The sequence below is a fragment of the Thalassophryne amazonica genome, chromosome 3 (genome assembly GCF_902500255.1).
Source record: "Thalassophryne amazonica chromosome 3, fThaAma1.1, whole genome shotgun sequence".
Classification (NCBI taxonomy): Eukaryota; Metazoa; Chordata; class Actinopteri; order Batrachoidiformes; family Batrachoididae; genus Thalassophryne; species Thalassophryne amazonica.
This window is the reverse complement of record NC_047105.1, coordinates 78,338,001-78,356,966: the sequence shown is the minus strand read 5'-3', so window position 1 is coordinate 78,356,966 and position 18,966 is coordinate 78,338,001. Positions and strand designations below refer to the sequence as shown.

The 18,966-nt window shown below is 40.4% G+C and overlaps 1 protein-coding gene and 1 long non-coding RNA gene across 3 annotated transcripts in view; one reads left to right on the top strand and one right to left on the bottom strand.

Annotated features, from left to right (window-relative positions):
- Window positions 1-18,966, top strand: part of mapkapk2a (MAPK activated protein kinase 2a) — an 88,460-nt gene that overhangs the window by 62,780 nt on the left and 6,714 nt on the right. For both annotated transcript variants that reach the window (XM_034166913.1, XM_034166911.1), the window contains exons 3-9: window positions 7,657-7,721; window positions 9,007-9,086; window positions 9,239-9,365; window positions 9,482-9,557; window positions 9,662-9,786; window positions 12,786-12,871; window positions 13,007-13,087. In XM_034166913.1, the coding sequence (XP_034022804.1) occupies window positions 7,657-7,721; window positions 9,007-9,086; window positions 9,239-9,365; window positions 9,482-9,557; window positions 9,662-9,786; window positions 12,786-12,871; window positions 13,007-13,087 (640 nt within the window). The remainder of the gene's footprint in view (window positions 1-7,656; window positions 7,722-9,006; window positions 9,087-9,238; window positions 9,366-9,481; window positions 9,558-9,661; window positions 9,787-12,785; window positions 12,872-13,006; window positions 13,088-18,966) is intronic.
- On the bottom strand, window positions 5,675-13,575 carry LOC117507131. The gene is made up of 3 exons (XR_004559626.1): window positions 13,565-13,575; window positions 9,901-9,907; window positions 5,675-5,811 (listed from the first exon to the last, which is right to left on the bottom strand). It is a non-coding gene; the product is annotated as an uncharacterized LOC117507131 (long non-coding RNA).

Here is an 18,966-nt window from a genome sequence, read left to right as displayed (position 1 = left end):
CACATTCAGAAATATTCTGATGACACGGCTGTTGTGGCATGTGTGAAGTGAGGGGATGAGAGGGAGTACAGACGAGTCATTTTCTCATTTACAGACTGGAGCAGGAGCCATGGTCTGATCACAAACACCACCAAGACCAATGAGATGATTATTGACTTCAGCAGAAGGCCCTTCCACACACCAATCACCATCAACGGTGAGGTGATAGAGGTTGTCCAGTCCTATAAATTTTTGGGAGTCCATCTGGACAACAAGCTGGACTGGTCGGTACATGCAAGCACCTTGTATAAGAAAGGACAGAGTAGACTCTACTTCCTCAGGAGGTTCAGATTGTTTAATGTCAGCAGTGAAATGTACATTTTTTACTTCTGTTCAGTAACCAGTACGCTTTCATCATCTATGCTTATGCCTCCACTTTAGATTCTGAAGATGAAGTAAAAGAAGTCTTCTCTTCAACCTTAGACTCAGTTCTGACCAACACCCACAAAGACGACCATATATTTCTCCTTGGTGACTTTAATGCGAGGGTTGGCAGGGATAATGAGCTCTGGAAGGGAAAGCTAAAACCAAGACCTGCACATCTTCCGTTATCGAACTTCAGTACGCTGACGACAACTGCGTCTGCGCCACATTGCAAGGGAACCTCCAGGTTATTCTGAATGCGTTTGGGCAAGCATACCAACGGCTGGGCCTGTCTGTAAATGTGGAAAAGACGGAGGTTCTTTTCCAACCTTCGCCAGGTCAAGTGAATGCCCACTCTTCCTTTAAGATCATTGAGTCTGCCCTGAGAAAGGTCAAATCTTTCCCATATCTGGGCAGTTTTCTTTCTGCCAAAGCAAACATCGATGAGATCCAGCATCACCTTTGTGCCGCCAGTTATACCTTTGGACGAATACGTGAAAAGGTATTTGAGGAGAGAGGTATACAATCCGACACCAAGGTGAAAATCTACAAAGCTGTCATGTTAACATGACTGACCCATCTGCGTAATTTCTGCTGAATATGAAAACTTTCGCAAAATAAACAATGTAATTCTTTAGAATGCTGTTAAGCATGCAGGCCGCTCACGGGAGCAGAACCTTGAACTATTTCAAATGCCAATGGAAGCCATTTCCCACAACTTCATACACTGACCACAGTTCCCTGGAGGTTCCTATGGTTCTCAGTTTCACGGACTGCGGGTGCCACCAGAGATGGCACAAGATGGTCCTCTGACCCCCATACTTTGCTTGCACTTCATGATTCATTTGAACAGAGTTAGCTGAAGGTGTTTAACTTACCCCACGGAAATAGTGGTCTGAAACCTCTGCATGACGTCTGCTATTTCAACAGTAACTGCTTAATTTTTTGTGTGACAGTTAAGCCGACCAATGACGCGAGTCTTGCAAGTTGAATCATCATGAGATGCTTTGAGATTCCAACAAAAACAGTGCTTTATTTTTTGTGTGACAATTACAATGACACTTCTTTGTCACAAAGAATTGATCATAAAATATTTGGAGTCATTGCCAGTTTTTATTATATACAACCCCTGGCAAAAATTATGGAATCACCGGCCTCGGAGGATGTTCATTCAGTTGTTTAATTTTGTAGAAAAAAAGCAGATCACAGACATGACACAAAACTAAAGTCATTTCAAATGGCAACTTTCTGGCTTTAAGAAACACTATAAGAAATCAAGAAAGATTGGGGCAGTCAGTAACGGTTACTTTTTTAGACCAAGCAGAGGAAAAAAATATGGAATCACTCAATTCTGAGGAAAACATTATGGAATCACCCTGTAAATTTTCATCCCCAAAACTAACACCTGCATCATATCAGATTTGCTCGTTAGTCTGCATCTGAAAAGGAGTGAACACACCTTGGAGAGCTGTTGCACCAAGTGGACTGACATGAATCATGGCTCCAACACGAGAGATGTCAATTGAAACAAAGGAGAGGATTATCAAACTCTTAAAAGAGGGTAAATCATCACGCAATTTTGCAAAAGATGTTGGTTGTTCACAGTCAGCTGTGTCTAAACTCTGGACCAAATACAAACAACATGGGAAGGTTGTTAAAGGCAAACATACTGGTAGACCAACGAAGACATCAAAGCGTCAAGACAGAAAACTTCAAGCAATATGTCTCAAAAATCGAAAAATGTACAACAAAACAAATGAGGAACGAATGGGAGGAAACTGGAGTCAACATCTGTGACCGAACTGTAAGAAACCGCCTAAAGGAAATGGGATTTACATACAGAAAAGCTAAACGAAAGCCATCATTAACACCTAAACAGAAAAAAACAAGGTTACAATGGGCTAAGGAAAAGCAATTGTGGACTGTGGATGACTGGATGAAAGTCATATTCAGTGATGAATCTCGAATCTGCATTGGGCAAGGTGATGATGCTGGAACTTTTGTTTGGTGCCTTTCCAATGAGATTTATAAAGATGACTGCCTGAAGAGAACATGTAAATTTCCACAGTCATTGATGATATGGGGCTGCATGTCAGGTAAAGGCACTGGGGAGATGGCTGTCATTACATCATCAATAAATGCACAAGTTTATGTTGATATTTTGGACAATTGAAAGGATGTTTGGGGATGATATCATTTTTCAAGATGATAATGCATCTTGCCATAGAGCAAAAACGGCAAAAACATTCCTTGCAAAAAGACGCATAGGGTCAATGTCAATGAGCAGATCTGATTTGATGCAGGTGTTAATTTGGGGGATGAAAATTTACAGGGTGATTCCATAATTTTTTCCTCAGAATTGAGTGATTCCATATTTTTTTCCTCTGCTTGGTCTAAAAAAGTAACCGTAACTGACTGCCACAATCTTTTTTTTTTCTTGATTTCTTATAGTGTTTCTTAAAGTCAGAAAGTTGCCATTTGAAATGACTTTAATTTTGTAGAAAAAAAAGCAGATCACAGACATGACACAAAACTAAACAACTGAATGAACATCCTCTGAGGCCGATGATTCCGTAATTTTTGCCAGGGGTTGTATATGTCAGCAGACATGTTGACATTGTAAATTTTTCATTCCCGAATTAAAATCTCTTGGATTCGACCCCTAAAATATCTCTATCTGTTGGTCTCTACTAATTTTATTTTTAAGTGATTCAAAAATGTTGTTTTTCCTTCAACTGTAATATCCTTAGTGAGCACATAATTTCTCATTATTTTGTTCTGTCCCTCTTAAGTTACGCCCGTGCTGTACATGAGAACTGAAAGAATGTGGGTTGAAAAACTTTAAGGGTGTTTCTTCTGTGATGGTGTAAGATATGTGCACTTTGTACTCCCGTACTCATTAAAATCATCACTGATTAAGACTGCTGAGCTTTCATATTACCGCTTCAGATTTTCAGAAATGGCACGTTTTTGTACCATGCACTATCTCATCTTTAACCACATACAAACTGTCAAGCCCGCATGGGTAAAAAATTACAAATATGATCAGTCGTACTGATATCATTTTCTCATCATGTAGAGTAAGAGTGAATTTGCGAAGTTTAAAGTGTGCTGTGATTTAGCAGAAATGTCTCATAATTGGACTGTGTTTAATGACTGGTGCTGTTCTCCTCTTACACACAGCACACATTTGCCAAAGAGGTTTTTATCTGCTGTCATTCACTTTTGTCACATCCAGAATTGGAATTGATGATTAGACCTGAAACTCAACTGACAGTCATACTGTGCTGAACGATTAAATGAAACTTATCAAGTACTTTCAGCAGAATTTGCTCATACTTGATTGAAATTAGATAAGCTTTGTTTTGTACATGAATCATTACCTTTTGGCTCTGCCTGTACTATTTTTGTGTGCTTGACGTTAGCATCTGTTCTAGATGCAGTTACAATGTTGCAGACTCCACTAATTATTGAAGTATGAAATTGGAGTGAGTCAGTATTTGCTGAAGATAATCTTCGTCCAATAATAAAGAAGTAATCTGTGGCAACTACATGTGACTTTATTTTGATAATTCTTACTGTGTCATCACAACTGGAGTCTTTACACAAAGGCTATTACGGTTGATCAGTTGGCCGATTCTGTTGTACATTGAACATGGCTGATGGACATCACAATGTAGAGCCGCCATTGCCACCTTCCAAAAAACCCACACACACCAATTCCATTGTCCCTGCTATGATGTAAATATATATTTATTTGCTTACTTGGGATATTTACTTTGAGGAGTTTCAGACGGAGTTTGTAAATGAAGGGTCATGGCGATTATTATTATTTTTTTTTCTTTCTTTCTTTCTTTCTTTTTTTTCTTTGTGAAGCAGCTAAATTGCTCTAACTTTTCCAAACAGCCCAGGCATCCTGCATGGGCAGGAGCAAGTGTTACACTCATTCCATCATGCACAGGCTGCCCCCTGCTCCAAGAGTTTGGATTGCCTAACTGTAATTTGGATGGGTTAAAAGCAGAGGACAAATTTTGTTCATATTCAGCTATGTACAATGACAATAAAGGCCTTTCCTTTTCTTCTGTTAACTGTAAATATTGAAACATACTGTGGTGCTCTGCATCCAATTTTCACAGCATTCTAATCTGATATATCAAAGAGTTGAAATGAGGCATATGATCTTGTGGATTGTCTTGATATTTTTTTTTATTTTTTTTTTAAGTTCAGTAGTAAAGCACACAAATCACAAGTTGAATATTCTGAGAATGATACAAAGTACAAAACCCGTTTCCAGTGTGGTCCATATACTGTTCATATCCATTGCCCCACCCTGATTTCTTCATACACAATCATGTTTTAATATAGATGTGGTGATTATCCAATTAAATTGATTTGGCACTTTCCATATAGGGCACTTACTGAGCCTTTGTTTATATCAAATTGAACCAGGCCACTACCATTAACACTAGGCGGTATACCATATTCATGTGTGTGGGGGCATGTGTACGCACATTAGGGCTGGTTGGTATATCTGTATTATGACTAATACCAATATATTTTAGGAGATATGTAAATGAGATAATGCCAAAAAACTGAGAAGGCTTTAGTGTGTTTTTTTTTTTTTTTTTTTTTTTTTTTTTTCTTTTCCCATTAACTTTTAACACTCTAGCATCCCTGGGGCTGGGGGCTGTGGTGTTTACAGCAAAAAAAAAAAAGAAAAAAAAAGTTTCAAACTATGCTAAACCTGTAGCAACCAAGGCATGTTGCACATTCATTTAATTGTTAAAAGCCACAAATAACCATTTCGACCAAGTGGCAGCAGTGGTGTTGGCTCAGGAGTGAATCAACACAAGAGTTAAAAAAATAAAAAAAAAACCAGGGTGGAAGATAGAATGGTATAAGGAGATAGAAAGTAACTATGTCAGGGATATATATTTTCTCCCACACAGTAATGGAGTTATAGTACTGTTGGTTCATGTAGAAGCAGACACTTCCACCGTGGCTCTTCTCCGTCTCATCATAGGAGCAACCCAGGCTGATAGGAATGCCAAATCCCGCTTGAGCCAGATTGCTGTTCTGGTCGTTCTCATTAAGCCACATCTCTATAATCATGAGTAGGCAACAGGCTTTAATTTCCTGTTTGTGTTTTGCTCAGCTCACCAGCTTATCAATCTTGTGCCTAAAAGATTGCACATTAGATTACAAAACAGACAGCGGTCTTTCCCGGTTGGAATACCTTTTCACAGGTGCCAGAAGTTTTGACTCCATGCAACTCAGATGTGAAGCAGTTCTCACAAACAGTGATTGTACAACTTAATATTATTTCAGTGAGTCACAGGAAAGCTAAACAGTCAAGCATGTTTCAGTTTATACAGTAAATGTTTAAGTTTGTAAAGAAAAATGCAGACACTTTTTTGGGGGGGGAACAGCCTCATGTTCCTCCTCCTCCACTTTTTGTAAAGTAAAAACAAATTTGATAAATGTTTCCTCATGTTTTGATTTGGAATACAATGTTCAGTGTTCCCAAAACGTGTGTGTATGCAAATAAAGCTGTTTTAAGGATTTTGAGCTTTACTCACTTTTTTAAACACAATTGTTATTTTGATCACAACTGTATGTGCTTATTAATATGAGGAAATGATGAATGCATGAAGTTGTTTGTTGTGATTTTCCAGTTATGCCGCGGTCACACGGCACTAACGAAGGACACCTACATCAAAACGAAACAAGAAATCTGGACTTATGTTGACTTTCGGAGACATCGTTTAACCGTCGTCCAGGTTTCTTCCTGTAACTGGCGCTTCGTCAGAATTTTCAAACTGGTGGAAAATGTGAATGAATTCTGACAACCCCAGTTCGTCCGTATTCCATTGTGCTTTCTGTGTTGATGGTTCCTCATTGTTTGCGCAGTTCCCGTACGCCAGTGTTCTGTTTGACTGTCGTCCAACTTCGTCCAACCTCCCAAGTCCGACTTCTTGCGCGAACATTCACGATATCTGAACGGCTCAATAACGTGACTCGTCCATGTATGGGACGAAAAGCAACGTTGTGATACAGGAACAATAGTGGCCATAACATTTTATCAACTACTGTAACTATTTATGCACATTTGCATGCCGTCTGTGGCTGGAGAGGCTGTGCGTGCACACACACAAATGGCTGTGCACACTTTCGCATGCCGTCTGTGTGTGCACAGCCTCTCCAGCCACAGACGGCATGTGAACGTGCGTGTGTGCACACATAGTTGTTGTGAAGACAAGCCTGTTGTCAAGACAACCAGATTTTCCAGCTACAGGTGTTGTGGAGAGCACACTTTGGCTGCAGAAATGATCACAGGCTGGCGCTCAGTCTGATACCTGCTGTCAAGTCACGTCATCATGAATGTTTTGATTTTGTTTAAATCGTCAAGGTCGCCGTTCGCTTTTTTCTTTTGTTAGTTTCGGCGTTTTTTTTCGGTCTTTTATGCGCTCTGGACTCGCAGCCTTTTCGGTGATGGGAGAAGTGCAGGCTCATTCGTCCACTTTTTCTCGACGATTTGTGACTTGACTTTTTTCTTTGTTCAGCGATTGCTGTGAGACTGGGCTCTAAGATTCTTTGTCGTTGCACGTTGCTGTACAATAATATCCATAGCTCGGTGCACTGGTAGAAGTAGTTGCAATTTCTTTGTTCTACCACCAGATACTGTGTGCGCACGGTCAAAGCTGTGCATATATTAACACACATTTCTAAATCTAAGTACAAGTTGATAAATTCCTTTCTTTGTGTAGAAATGTTCATACACATGGTTTAAGCACAAATTTGTGTGTACAAACAGTTGATAAATGAGACCACTGGCTGCTGCTTCTGGGCTTTACCTGTGGCGGGGTTCACCAACCCTGTTCCTGGAGATCAGCTCTACTTCATGTTTTCCAACTGCTCCACCCATTGCTAATTAACTATGGTTGAGAGCTAGGAAACACCAGACTTGACTAATCGGCTATGGCTGCATCAGATACACATGGAAAACATGGAGGTCACATGATCTCCTTTGTGCAGGGTTGGTGATCTACAGCATGTTTTATTCTAATGCTGTTTGCATTACTAGGTTTATGGTACCTGGCACAATTCATCTTTCTTGTGTCATAATCTCACACAGTGAGAAACAACTTCCTCAGAAATATAACCCTTTATAAATACCTGATTCTAACATGCTTTTGTTTTTTAATTCTTTTCTTTTCTTTTACAAGTCTGTTAATGTCCCACTATTTTTTGCAGCATGGATGGAGGAGAACTTTTTAGTCGGATCCAGGACAGAGGGGACCAGGCTTTCACAGAGAGGGGTAACAAATTTTTATTGACATAAAACAGATGCAATATTTTGCTGCCATTGTGACACATGTGCATGAATTCCATGAAATGCATCATTATCTATTTACATTTACTAGGTTACATTGTGTGTTTGTGGATTTAGAGTTAGCTTATGACAGGGTACCACGAGAGTAGCTGTGGTATTGTATGAGGAAGTCTGGAGTGGCAGACAAGTATCTGAGTGTAGTGCAGGACATGTACAAGGATCGTGTGACAGCGGTGAGATGCGCAGTAGGAATGACACTCATTCAAGGTGGAGGTGGGATTACACCAAGAATTAGCTGAGTCCTTTCTTGTTCGCAATGGTAATGGACAGGTTGACAGATGAGATCAGACAGGAGTCTCCATGGACTATGATGTTTGCAGATGACATTGTGATCTGTAGTGAGAGTAGAGAGCAGGTTGAGAGCAGGTGGAGACATGCTGTGGAGAGAAGGGGAATGAAAGTCAGTAGGAGCAAGACTGAGTACATGTGTGTGAATGAGAGGGAGCCCATTGGAATAGTGCGGTAACAATGAGTAGAAATGGTGAAAGTAGATGAATTTAAATATTTGGGGTCAGCTGTCCAAAGTAATGGAGACAGTGGTAGAGAGGTGAAGAAGAGAGTGCTGGCAGGGTGAAGTGGGTGGCGAAAGGTGTTGTAGCAGTCGCAAGAGTGATTTGTGATAGAAGAATATGAGCAAGAATGAAGGGGAAACTTTACAAGGCAGTAGTGAGACCAGCTGTGTAGTACGGTTTAGAGATGGTGGAACTAACAAAAAGACAGGAGACAGAGCTGAAGATGTTGTGATTCTCTTTGGGAGTGACAAGAAATGGACAGGATTAGGAATGAACATATCAGATGGCTGCACAGGTGGGATGGTTTGTTGACAGTCAGAGAGGCAACATTGAGATGATTTGGACATGTGCAGAGGAGGGACCCAGGGTATATAGGGAGAAGGATCCTGTGGATGGAGCCAACAGGCAGAAGAAGAGGGAGGTTTATGGATGTGCTGAGGAGGACATGCAGGTAGTTGGTGTAACAGAGGAAGTTACAGAGGGCAGGGTGAGATGGAAACGATTCATCTGCTGTGGGACTAGGAGCAGATGAAAGCAGATTTACTAATAATATAATTTAACAATGATATAACAGTGTATCTCCACAGATAAAATGATTACAAATTAACATGTGCTAAAAGCATGTGCTCAGTATTTCAAGATCCACAATACAAAATGGCTCCTTTTTAAAATTGCTGTGTATGTTTCTTCACTTTTTAGAGGCGTCTGACATCATGAAGAGCATAGGAGAGGCCATTCAATTCCTCCATGCAATCAATATTGCACACAGGGATGTCAAGGTCTGTTATCCGAATAATGTCAACGTTTGTTGTTCACATGTGCCTCAGCTCCTTATTGACACATAGACATGGGAGAAAAAAAAAATCCACAACTTGGTAAATAAATAGCACACTCTTTTCCCTTGTGATGGCTTCCTGAATTCTTCTTGCAGCCAGAAAACCTGCTGTATTCCTCCAAGAGCCCTGATGCTCTGCTAAAACTCACAGACTTTGGCTTTGCCAAGGAGACCACCTCACACAACTCTTTAGCTACACCCTGCTACACGCCGTATTATGTTGGTAAGGACAGCTTTCTGGACACTCTTTTCATGCTTTGCTTATTAACAGGTTGGGAAAGAACACGCTAGTGGTTGTCTGTCTTCCATGTTTCCATTTTGTCCATCCCTCTCTTGCAGCTCCTGAGGTTCTGGGCCCTGAGAAATATGACAAGTCATGTGACATGTGGTCATTAGGGGTCATTATGTACATCCTGTAAGTCAGTCTGTTTTCGCTTTTTCTTGGATCCCATCACTTGCATATGGTGTGTTTATCTGTTAAACTAAATATCTAATCAGGCAACTGTAATCCTTCACCAGTTTGTGTGGGTACCCCCCATTTTATTCGAACCATGGTCTAGCCATCTCTCCTGGTATGAAAAAGAGGATCCGAATGGGCCAGTATGAGTTCCCCAACCCTGAATGGTCTGATGTATCAGAGGAGGGTAAGTTTCTTAATGTGCACCTGGCCATCTGTATATGAGATGACATCAGTTTGCATAGATCTCTGTGCTTGTACTGCATTCATTTTTGAGCTGGAAGTTTTGAGTTGACTTGACCTGCTTTCTAAAAGTAAGTGTACTTGAAGGGCACTTAGAGTCCCTACCACTGCCAACCGAGTAAAAATGAAAGCTAACAAATAGAGATTTCCAGACTGGTGATTAAAAAAAAAAAAAAAAAAAATTAAGACTGGTCCAAATCAACTAAATTTAATTCACTCTTTCTTGACCAGAGAACTATACCAAGTCTCTTCAGCCTTCGTTTTTGCTCAGGTCACTACAACAGTCTGAAATGGATCTGCATGTTAATTTTTGCACGTTTCACCCCAGAGCCAGGTTTCGTAAAGCCGTCTAATCTTTTAGTCGATTAAACTTACTTAGTCGACTGTGGTTAGTTGCCCAACATTATCCGTCTAATTGCTGTTTTACATTGACAGCTAAACTTGTAGATTGGCCATCTTATGTTAGTCGATGATTTTCACTTGCATAACAACCTTGGGAGCGCCGTTGCCAAGAAATGCCTCGGATGTGTGACAGTTTTGTTTACATCCAGGTTGGTCGTTGTCATCAACTATCCAGCCTTTGTTTCGTTAACTGGCTTTATTGACATTTATAGACACATACAAACAGAACGATGTGCTTTGCTCTCAACCTAGAAGTTCTTCTTCTCCACTTCCGTCAAGGCTTTGTGTGCACAGTACGCTGCTTAGCATAACAGCGACGCCCAGTGGCTAATATGAAAACTGTCAAACACATCATGACATTCATCGTCTGCTGCAGCGAAGCAAGCTCTCCTTTTGGAGGAATACAAGTGACATAGGGGTGCTCTTGAGTGTGCCATCAAGTGGTGGTTGTTTACTCGACTAAACTAAGATTAGCCTCTTCTGTACCAGGTTAAAAACTTTAGTCGGGTAACGTGCAACTTTAGCTGACTAAGCACTTTGTGCAACAACTAATATAAAAAAAAATTAACTGAGTTTAGTTGAAGAAACAAGATTAGACTGCTCTATAAAACAGGGCTCGGGTCTCCATCCTAATGCAAATCCAACATTACATGAAGAATTGGCAGGGGTGGCCATGAACCAGGAACATTCTGCAATGGAAACGAGCACAGTTAACCATTTGGCCACAACCCCGCTGCCTTGAACCCAGAACTATATCTTTGGGGTGTATGGATTTGGAGGATTTACCATATCCATTAAAAATTAAATGGTATTTTAGGTATTTCAGATACGTTTATGTCTTCCAGTCAATGTAAAATGGCATGGCAGAATATCCAAATAGGTTTTCACTGCTAAATTGGCTGTAGACGGTAACATGGGGTGGGAGCCCTGCATTATAAAGCAGAGAATAGAGATGCTTCGTTTATGGAACTGCAAGAAAACAAAACTAAGGAATTATATACAGTTTAAGGAGGAATATCAGACTGAGCCTTATGTGAAGTTAAATTTGTCTCAGAAGCAGCAGTCCCTTTGTGCTCAGATTAGATCTGGTAGTCTTCCTCTGGCAGTGGAAGTGGGCAGGTATAAGGGTCTGTCTGAACAGGAGAGAGTTTGTATTTTTTGTGACCTTGATGTTGTGGAAGATGAGTATCATTTTGTTCTTTACTGTCCTTTGTATTCTGATTCAAGACTTTGTTTATTTCAGTGTGTGCAAAAAAAATGTAGATGTTTTGGTTTTCTGAGGATAAAATCTTGAGTTGGATTTTTGAAAAAGAAACATTTGCTTTTCCTGTTTTGTTTGTAAAGCCTGGGAAAGGAGGCAGCAGGTGTTGTACCCAGTTGTATCTTGAAATCGTGCAACTTGTGACATGTATGTGGTTATCTTGTTTTGTATATCCAATGTCTTATAAGTCCATGTGGGCTGGGCACCAGTGGTGCATGACACTTTAATAAAAATCAATCAATCAATCATATCCTATCCTAAATATTGACATTCACTGCTGCATGTCTGCTATAAAACTGCTTCATACAAGTTACCTCATGAAAGCCTTATTGGCTCAGAAGGACCTGTAAGTACTATTTAACCTTGCAGTCTATAAATGTGAGAAGATGGCAGATTTGTGTACTTTCTTTCTGGTCTTAAAAAAAGAATAGAAGTGTTGCACCTCCCATTTACTTCCATCAATCACATTCACTACAACTGAAACGGATGTTCTCGTAGGCATGTTGGTTTTAGTAACTGCTACTACTTCGTGTTTCTCAGATCTACATCTGTGTAAAGCCCACTTTAAAATGGTTGTGTGTGTGTGTGCGTGCGCGCGCACCCTGGGGGAGGGGGATGTTGTAAGCTTTGTGGTTTGGGGAGGTATGGTGTATTTACCATAATGCAGTACTCAGTGGTTTACATTTAAGTCCAGCCCAATTCTTTACTGTCATTCTGTGCAGACAGTGCTTGCCATTTTATCTGGAGGATTTTAAGATGAAGTTTTAAATCATGTTAGCCAAACTGTCATTTTTTTAAAAGGCTGACCACTGTTTTATGGATTTCATAAGAATTTGTGGTGCTGTAGTAAGTCTGTGGTGACGTATGACAGACATAAGGATTTACTAATTAAAACCTGTAAATTGTAGACCACTGGACACTAGTCCTGCTCCCTGTGAGCACCTGCCCTGCATGTTTTACAACTGTCCCTGCTCCATCCCTTGCTGAAGAACCAAATCTGTTGTACTCAACTAAACAAGAGCTAGGAAACACCAGACTTGACTAAGCTGTGATTGTGGCAGGTGTACGTGTGAACACATATAGGGCAGGTGACCTTCAGGATCAGGACTGCTAACTTTTGGTGCAGTCGTTGGTTCTGTTATTAAAGTGCCTCTTGTGGGATTTGGCATAGGTATGCAATCTAACTGCACTTTGAGGTATGTGTTTGTCTATAATTAAGACACTGTTAAGCTTTTTCTTATTGACTGTATAAGATGACAACATAAAAATTATGTCTGCAGCTAAACAGCTGATAAGAACTCTTCTTAAGACGGAACCGACCCAGAGGATGACTATCACAGAATTCATGAATCATCCTTGGATCAATGTAAGCATATCACCTTTCATTGTCATCATTTTTTCCCCTAGCTTGCTTTGGTGCTGTTTATACAGCTTAATTTGTCACTGTATATGGCATCTTTCCAACTGAAGTAAGATTTAAATATATTGTTTCCCCCTGAAGCAATCAATGGAGGTTCCTCAGACCCCTCTTCACACCAGCCGTGTGCTAAAGGAGGAGGAAGACCTTTGGGAAGTTGTTAAGGTGAGACATTTGTCCCAGTTTATTTTACCAAAATGTATGATAGCTTTGCCTTCATAACATGTATTAACAGTGGCAACTTATACGATGTATAATTCACTGCAGTTATCGAGAGCACAAGCTAATGTCTTCAAATTGCATGCTTTATCTACCAAGCAGTCCAAATTCCAAATCTACTCAGTTCAATGTTGACTAGAGAGAAAGTGTATTCCATCACAATATGCATTGTTTGCAAAACTATGGCCCATTTCACTTTGGCCTCTGTGCCATAGCTTCTCATTGTCTAAAAACCACAAATGAAAGAGCGGTCATGTGACAGTGCCATCCATTAATTATGAGTGACACAGCAGGTGTATTTTACTTTAAAACAACTGTTTTAGGTTTCATCAAGATGCTTGATTCAGTTCATTTATACAGCACCAAATCAGAACATAAGTTGCCCTAAGGCACTTCACAGGAGGAAGGTCGAACCTTACCCACCCCCCTGAACAAGCACAGTGGCAACAGTGATAAGGAAAAGCTCCCTCAGGGGTTTTTGAATACAGGAAGAAACCCCTAACAAGCCAGACTCAGTAGAGTGACTGTTTTGCCCATACTGCAAATAAAGTATATCTGGTGATTCTCATGAAATCCAGATTTAAAAGGAATCCAACTTGAAAATTTTCAAAGGCATTTGCATTTTCAAAGGCTAATTTCCTTTTAAGCATTTAAGATTAACCTTCTTGGGTCTGAGGGCATTTTTTAGACAGTTCACTCACTTGGCATAAATGTTTTATTATTGCTGTTAACAGCTCTCCCTGCAACCCACAATCAAGTTTTATGTCTCTTTTTTTCCAGGACAGCCTGTACTTTCAGAATGTATATGGAATAGTTGTGTTTTAGAAGTGTAATAAGGTTTACAATCAGAAATAAAGGAAAAAGTAAAGTGGAAATAATTTTCCACACATTTACTCAAAATACACAGTAAACTACAATAAACAACTGTTTTGACACTTTATAAAGGTAATTTAGGCTCTTGTGTGAAAGACTGTACAACAAAAAGGTTCAAACAATAAAGACAACTGCACATTTTGAACAATATATACAAAATTGTCTATGCATTTTCTTTGTCTTCATCTCAAAGCAATTTCTGTCTGCTATTACACAAAGGTCACATCACAAATTTCTACTTCTCTACTGTGTTTTGGAGTGTTCTGTCCTGCTCTTAAAGCAGCTTTCACACTTTGGCCCACTTTGGCTCCTTAAGCCCCTTTCACACCGGGCCCACTTTGAGTTGTTTCCTGCTACGTCATGACAACGCAGGAATTTCTGCATCAGGTGCGTGCAGCAGGGTGGCAGAGAGGAGGTGAGAATACAGCCTGCAGGTTCTCTGCACAGAGAAGTCAGAGTGCACAGTTTGGCTGCTCTAGTTTATATTTGTCCTTGTGCTGAGCTGCAGGTCTGCGTTCTAAGTTCTGTTATAGTTTATCTTTCCTCCTTTGACCGCGAGATGCGCGTGAACGAACCGTCCGTGAGTAAATGTGGAGATGACTGGAGTTATACTTGATGTGGACATGTCCTGTCTCTGGCAATCAGTCTGTGAGCAGGACTTAAGTCCTTTTTTAACACAGTGATGAGAGAGTTTGAGGGGAGAACAAGGAACTGACTGCCTGCAGCCAGACAGTTTTTTCTTTCTTTCTTTTAATCGTTCACATGTGCATGCGTGAACGAATCATCCGTGAGTGGACTGGAGATGTCCTGTCTCTGGCGATCAGCCTGTGAGCAGGACTTATGTCCTGTATTTAACACAATGATGAGTTTGAGGGGAGAGCGAGGAGCGCAGCCAGCCTTTTTTTTTTTTTTCTTTTAATTGTTCACATGTGCGCGCATGTGAACGAATCGTCCGTGAGTGAACTGGAGATGTCTGTATTTTTTTTTACTGGTGTAGATATGTCCTGTCTCTGGCAATCAGTCTGTGAGCAGGACTTTTATGGATTTTATTTAAACACTTTTGTGAGAGAACAGCGAGGAACAGCAATCAGCAGCAGCTGCAATCAGCATTTTTTTTGTGCTCTTTGTTGAGCATGTAGTTTTTACTGCATTGTGTACACGGTATTAAAACAATCCTGCGTGATTTATACTTCAGGAACAATGGAACACAGCAGGAATCATAAATTGGCGTCCGGTAACGTTGTATTGTGAGGGTGTGGCTTCCAGTCACGTTGAGTACCATCCTGTTGCTCTGACTTGCGCTGAAACCACTTAATTTCTACGTTGAGCACAAGATGCAAAAAAAATTAAACATGTTTAATTTTTGGCATCCGATTTGCTTAGTCCTTTGCGTCCCTCCTGCTGTTGTGGCATCGAGCTGCATCATCTCGGGACTGAGTTGCTTCCACGCGGTGTCGTCATGACAACGCCCGACACAACTGGAAGCAGCCCCAATGTGAAAGGGGCTTTACACTCTGAGGAGCGACCCCTCACTCCATTGATATGGTAAACAGTGTTTTACGCTGGAGCGATGAAGCTTGCCACAGGCTTATTCAGTAACATTCACAGGTAATGAGGAGTGGAGCATCTCTAAAACTCACACAATCTGTGTTTGAGCACGTGAAATTGAGTGAGAGGCGCTCCGTCTGCTCACTTTCACTGATCGCTGTGCGTAATGGCGCAGGGCACATTGGAGCGAACAGCCAGATGGCTATTCAAACGGGCCAACTAGTAACACATCACTGCTAAAAAAAAAAAAAAAAGATCTTTGGTTTATCACGTGAGTTAAATCTGCCCTACCATTGGATTTTGGAAAACCATGTGATGGTGAACCAATTCCGATTGGACACTCACAGTGCACGTCATCACAAAGCTTCTATAAGGAGTACAAAGATGGCTGACGGCTGACTCAAAAGTCCGGAGTTAACATTTCAGCAAAATAAGTTTCCATCTCATATCATTAAAAAGTTATTTAGAATTTAGTACAGCTTGGTCTCAGCTATTGTATATGATGCGTTGGCCCCAGAGGGTTAAGCTCTGAACATAAAAACATAAAACATTTTCAGATTTTTTGGGGGGATATTTTCTGTATATACAGCCCCTGGCAATAATTATGGAATCACCGGCCTCGGAGGATGTTCATTCAGTTGTTTAATTTTGTAGAAAAAAAGCAGATCACAGACATGACACAAAACTAAAGTCATTTGAAATGGCAACTTTCTGGCTTTAAGAAACACTATAAGAAATCAGGAAAAATAATTGTGGCAGTCAGTAACGGTTACTTTCTTAGACCAAGCAGAGGGAAAAAATATGGACTCACTCAATTCTGAGGAATAAATTATGGAATCACCCTGTAAATTGTCATCCCCAGAACTAACACCTGCATCAATTCAGATCTGCTCGTTAGTCTGCATCTAAAAAGGAGTGATCACACCTTGGAGAGCTGTTGCACCAAGTGAACTGACATGAATCATGGCTCCAACACGAGAGATGTCAATTGAAACAAAGGAGAGGATTATCATCACGCAATGTTGCAAAAGATGTTGGTTGTTCAGTCAGCTGTGTCTAAACTCTGGATCAAATACAAACAGCATGGGAAGGTTGTTAAAGGCAAACATACTGGTAGACCAAGGAAGACATCAAAGCGTCAAGACAGAAAACTTAAAGCAATATGTCTCAAAAATCAAAAATGCACAACAAAACAAATGAGGAACGAATGGGAGGAAACTGGAGTCAACGTCTGTGACCGAACTGTAAGAAACCGCCTAAAGGAAATGGGATTTACATACAGAAAAGCTAAACGAAAGCCATCATTAACACCTAAACAGAAAAAAACAAGGTTACAATGGGCTAAGGAAAAGCAATCGTGGACTGTGGATGACTGGATGAAAGTCATATTCAGTGATGAATCTCGAATCTGCATTGGGCAAGGTGATGTTGCTGGAACTTTTGTTTAGTGCCGTTCCAATGAGATTTATAAAGATGACTGCCTGAAGAGAACATGTAAATTTCCACAGTCATTGATGATATGGGGCTGCATGTCAGGTAAAGGCACTGGGGAGATGGCTGTCATTACATCATCAATAAATGCACAAGTTTACGTTGATATTTTGGACACTTTTCTTATCCCATCAATTGAAAGGATGTTTGGGGATGATGAAATCATTTTTCAAGATGATAATGCATCTTGCCATAGAGCAAAAACTGTGAAAACATTCCTTGCAAAAAGACACATAGGGTCAATGTCATGGCCAGCAAATAGTCCGGATCTTAATCCAATTGAAAATCTTTGGAAGTTGAAGAAAATGGTCCATGACAAGGCTCCAACCTGCAAAGCTGATCTGGCAACAGCAATCAGAGAAAGTTGGAGCCAGATTGATGAAGAGTACTGTTTGTCACTCATTAAGTCCACGCCTCAGAGACTGCAAGCTGTTATAAAAGCCAGAGGTGGTGCAACAAAATACTAGTGATGTGTTGGAGCATTCTTTTGTTTTTCATGATTCCATAATTTTTTCCTCAGAATTGAGTGATTCCATATTTTTTCCCTCTGCTTGGTCTACAAAAGTAACCGTTACTGACTGCCACAATTTTTTTTTTTTTACTGATTTCTTATAGTGTTAAAGCCAGAAAGTTGCCATTTGAAATGACTTTAGTTTTGTGTCATGTCTGTGATCTGCTTTTTTTCTACAAAATTAAACAACTGAATGAACATCCTTTGAGGCCGGTGATTCCATAATTTTTACCAGGGGTTGTATATTTAATGGCATGTTGCCCATGAAGTCCAGGAAAAATATATTTTAAATATATGGCTTAAAATATAAATTTTTGGTCATTTCTAAAGTGGGTTTTAATACTCATGCTCGTGTGTGTGTGTATATGTATATGTGTACGTGTGTGTGTATATGTGTACGTGTGTGTGTATATGTGTACGTGTGTGTGTATATGTGTACGTGTGTGTGTATATGTGTACGTGTGTGTGTATATGTGTACGTGTGTGTGTATATGTGTACGTGTGTGTGTATATGTGTACGTGTGTGTGTATGTGTACGTGTGTGTGTATGTGTGTATGTGTACGTGTGTGTGTATGTGTGTATGTGTACGTGTGTGTGTGTATGTGTGTATGTGTACGTGTGTGTGTATGTGTGTATGTGTACGTGTGTGTGTATGTGTGTATGTGTACGTGTGTGTATGTGTGTATGTGTACGTGTGTGTGTATGTGTGTATGTGTACGTGTGTGTGTATGTGTGTATGTGTACGTGTGTGTGTATGTGTGTATGTGTACGTGTGTGTGTATGTGTGTATGTGTACGTGTGTGTGTATGTGTATGTGTACGTGTGTGTGTATGTGTATATGTGTACGTGTGTGTGTGTGTGTGTGTATATGTGTACCTGTGTGTGTGTGTGTGTGTATATGTGTACCTGTGTGTGTATATGTGTACGTGTGTGTGTGTATATGTGTACCTGTGTGTGTGTGTGTATATGTGTACGTGTGTGTGTGTATATGTGTACCTGTGTGTGTGTGTGTGTATGTGTACGTGTGTGTGTGTGTGTATGTGTACGTGTGTGTGTGTGTGTGTATGTGTACGTGTGTGTGTGTGTATGTGTACCTGTGTGTGTGTGTGTGTATGTGTACGTGTGTGTGTGTGTGTGTATGTGTACGTGTGTGTGTGTGTGTGTATGTGTACGTGTGTGTGTGTGTGTGTGTGTATGTACGTGTGTGTGTGTGTGTGTGTATGTGTACGTGTGTGTGTGTGTATTATGTGTACGTGTGTGTGTGTGTGTATGTATATGTGTACGTGTGTGTGTGTGTATGTATATGTGTACGTGTGTGTGTGTGTGTATGTATACATGTGTACGTGTGTGTGTGTGTATGTATACATGTGTGTGTGTGTGTGTGTACGTATACGTGTGTGT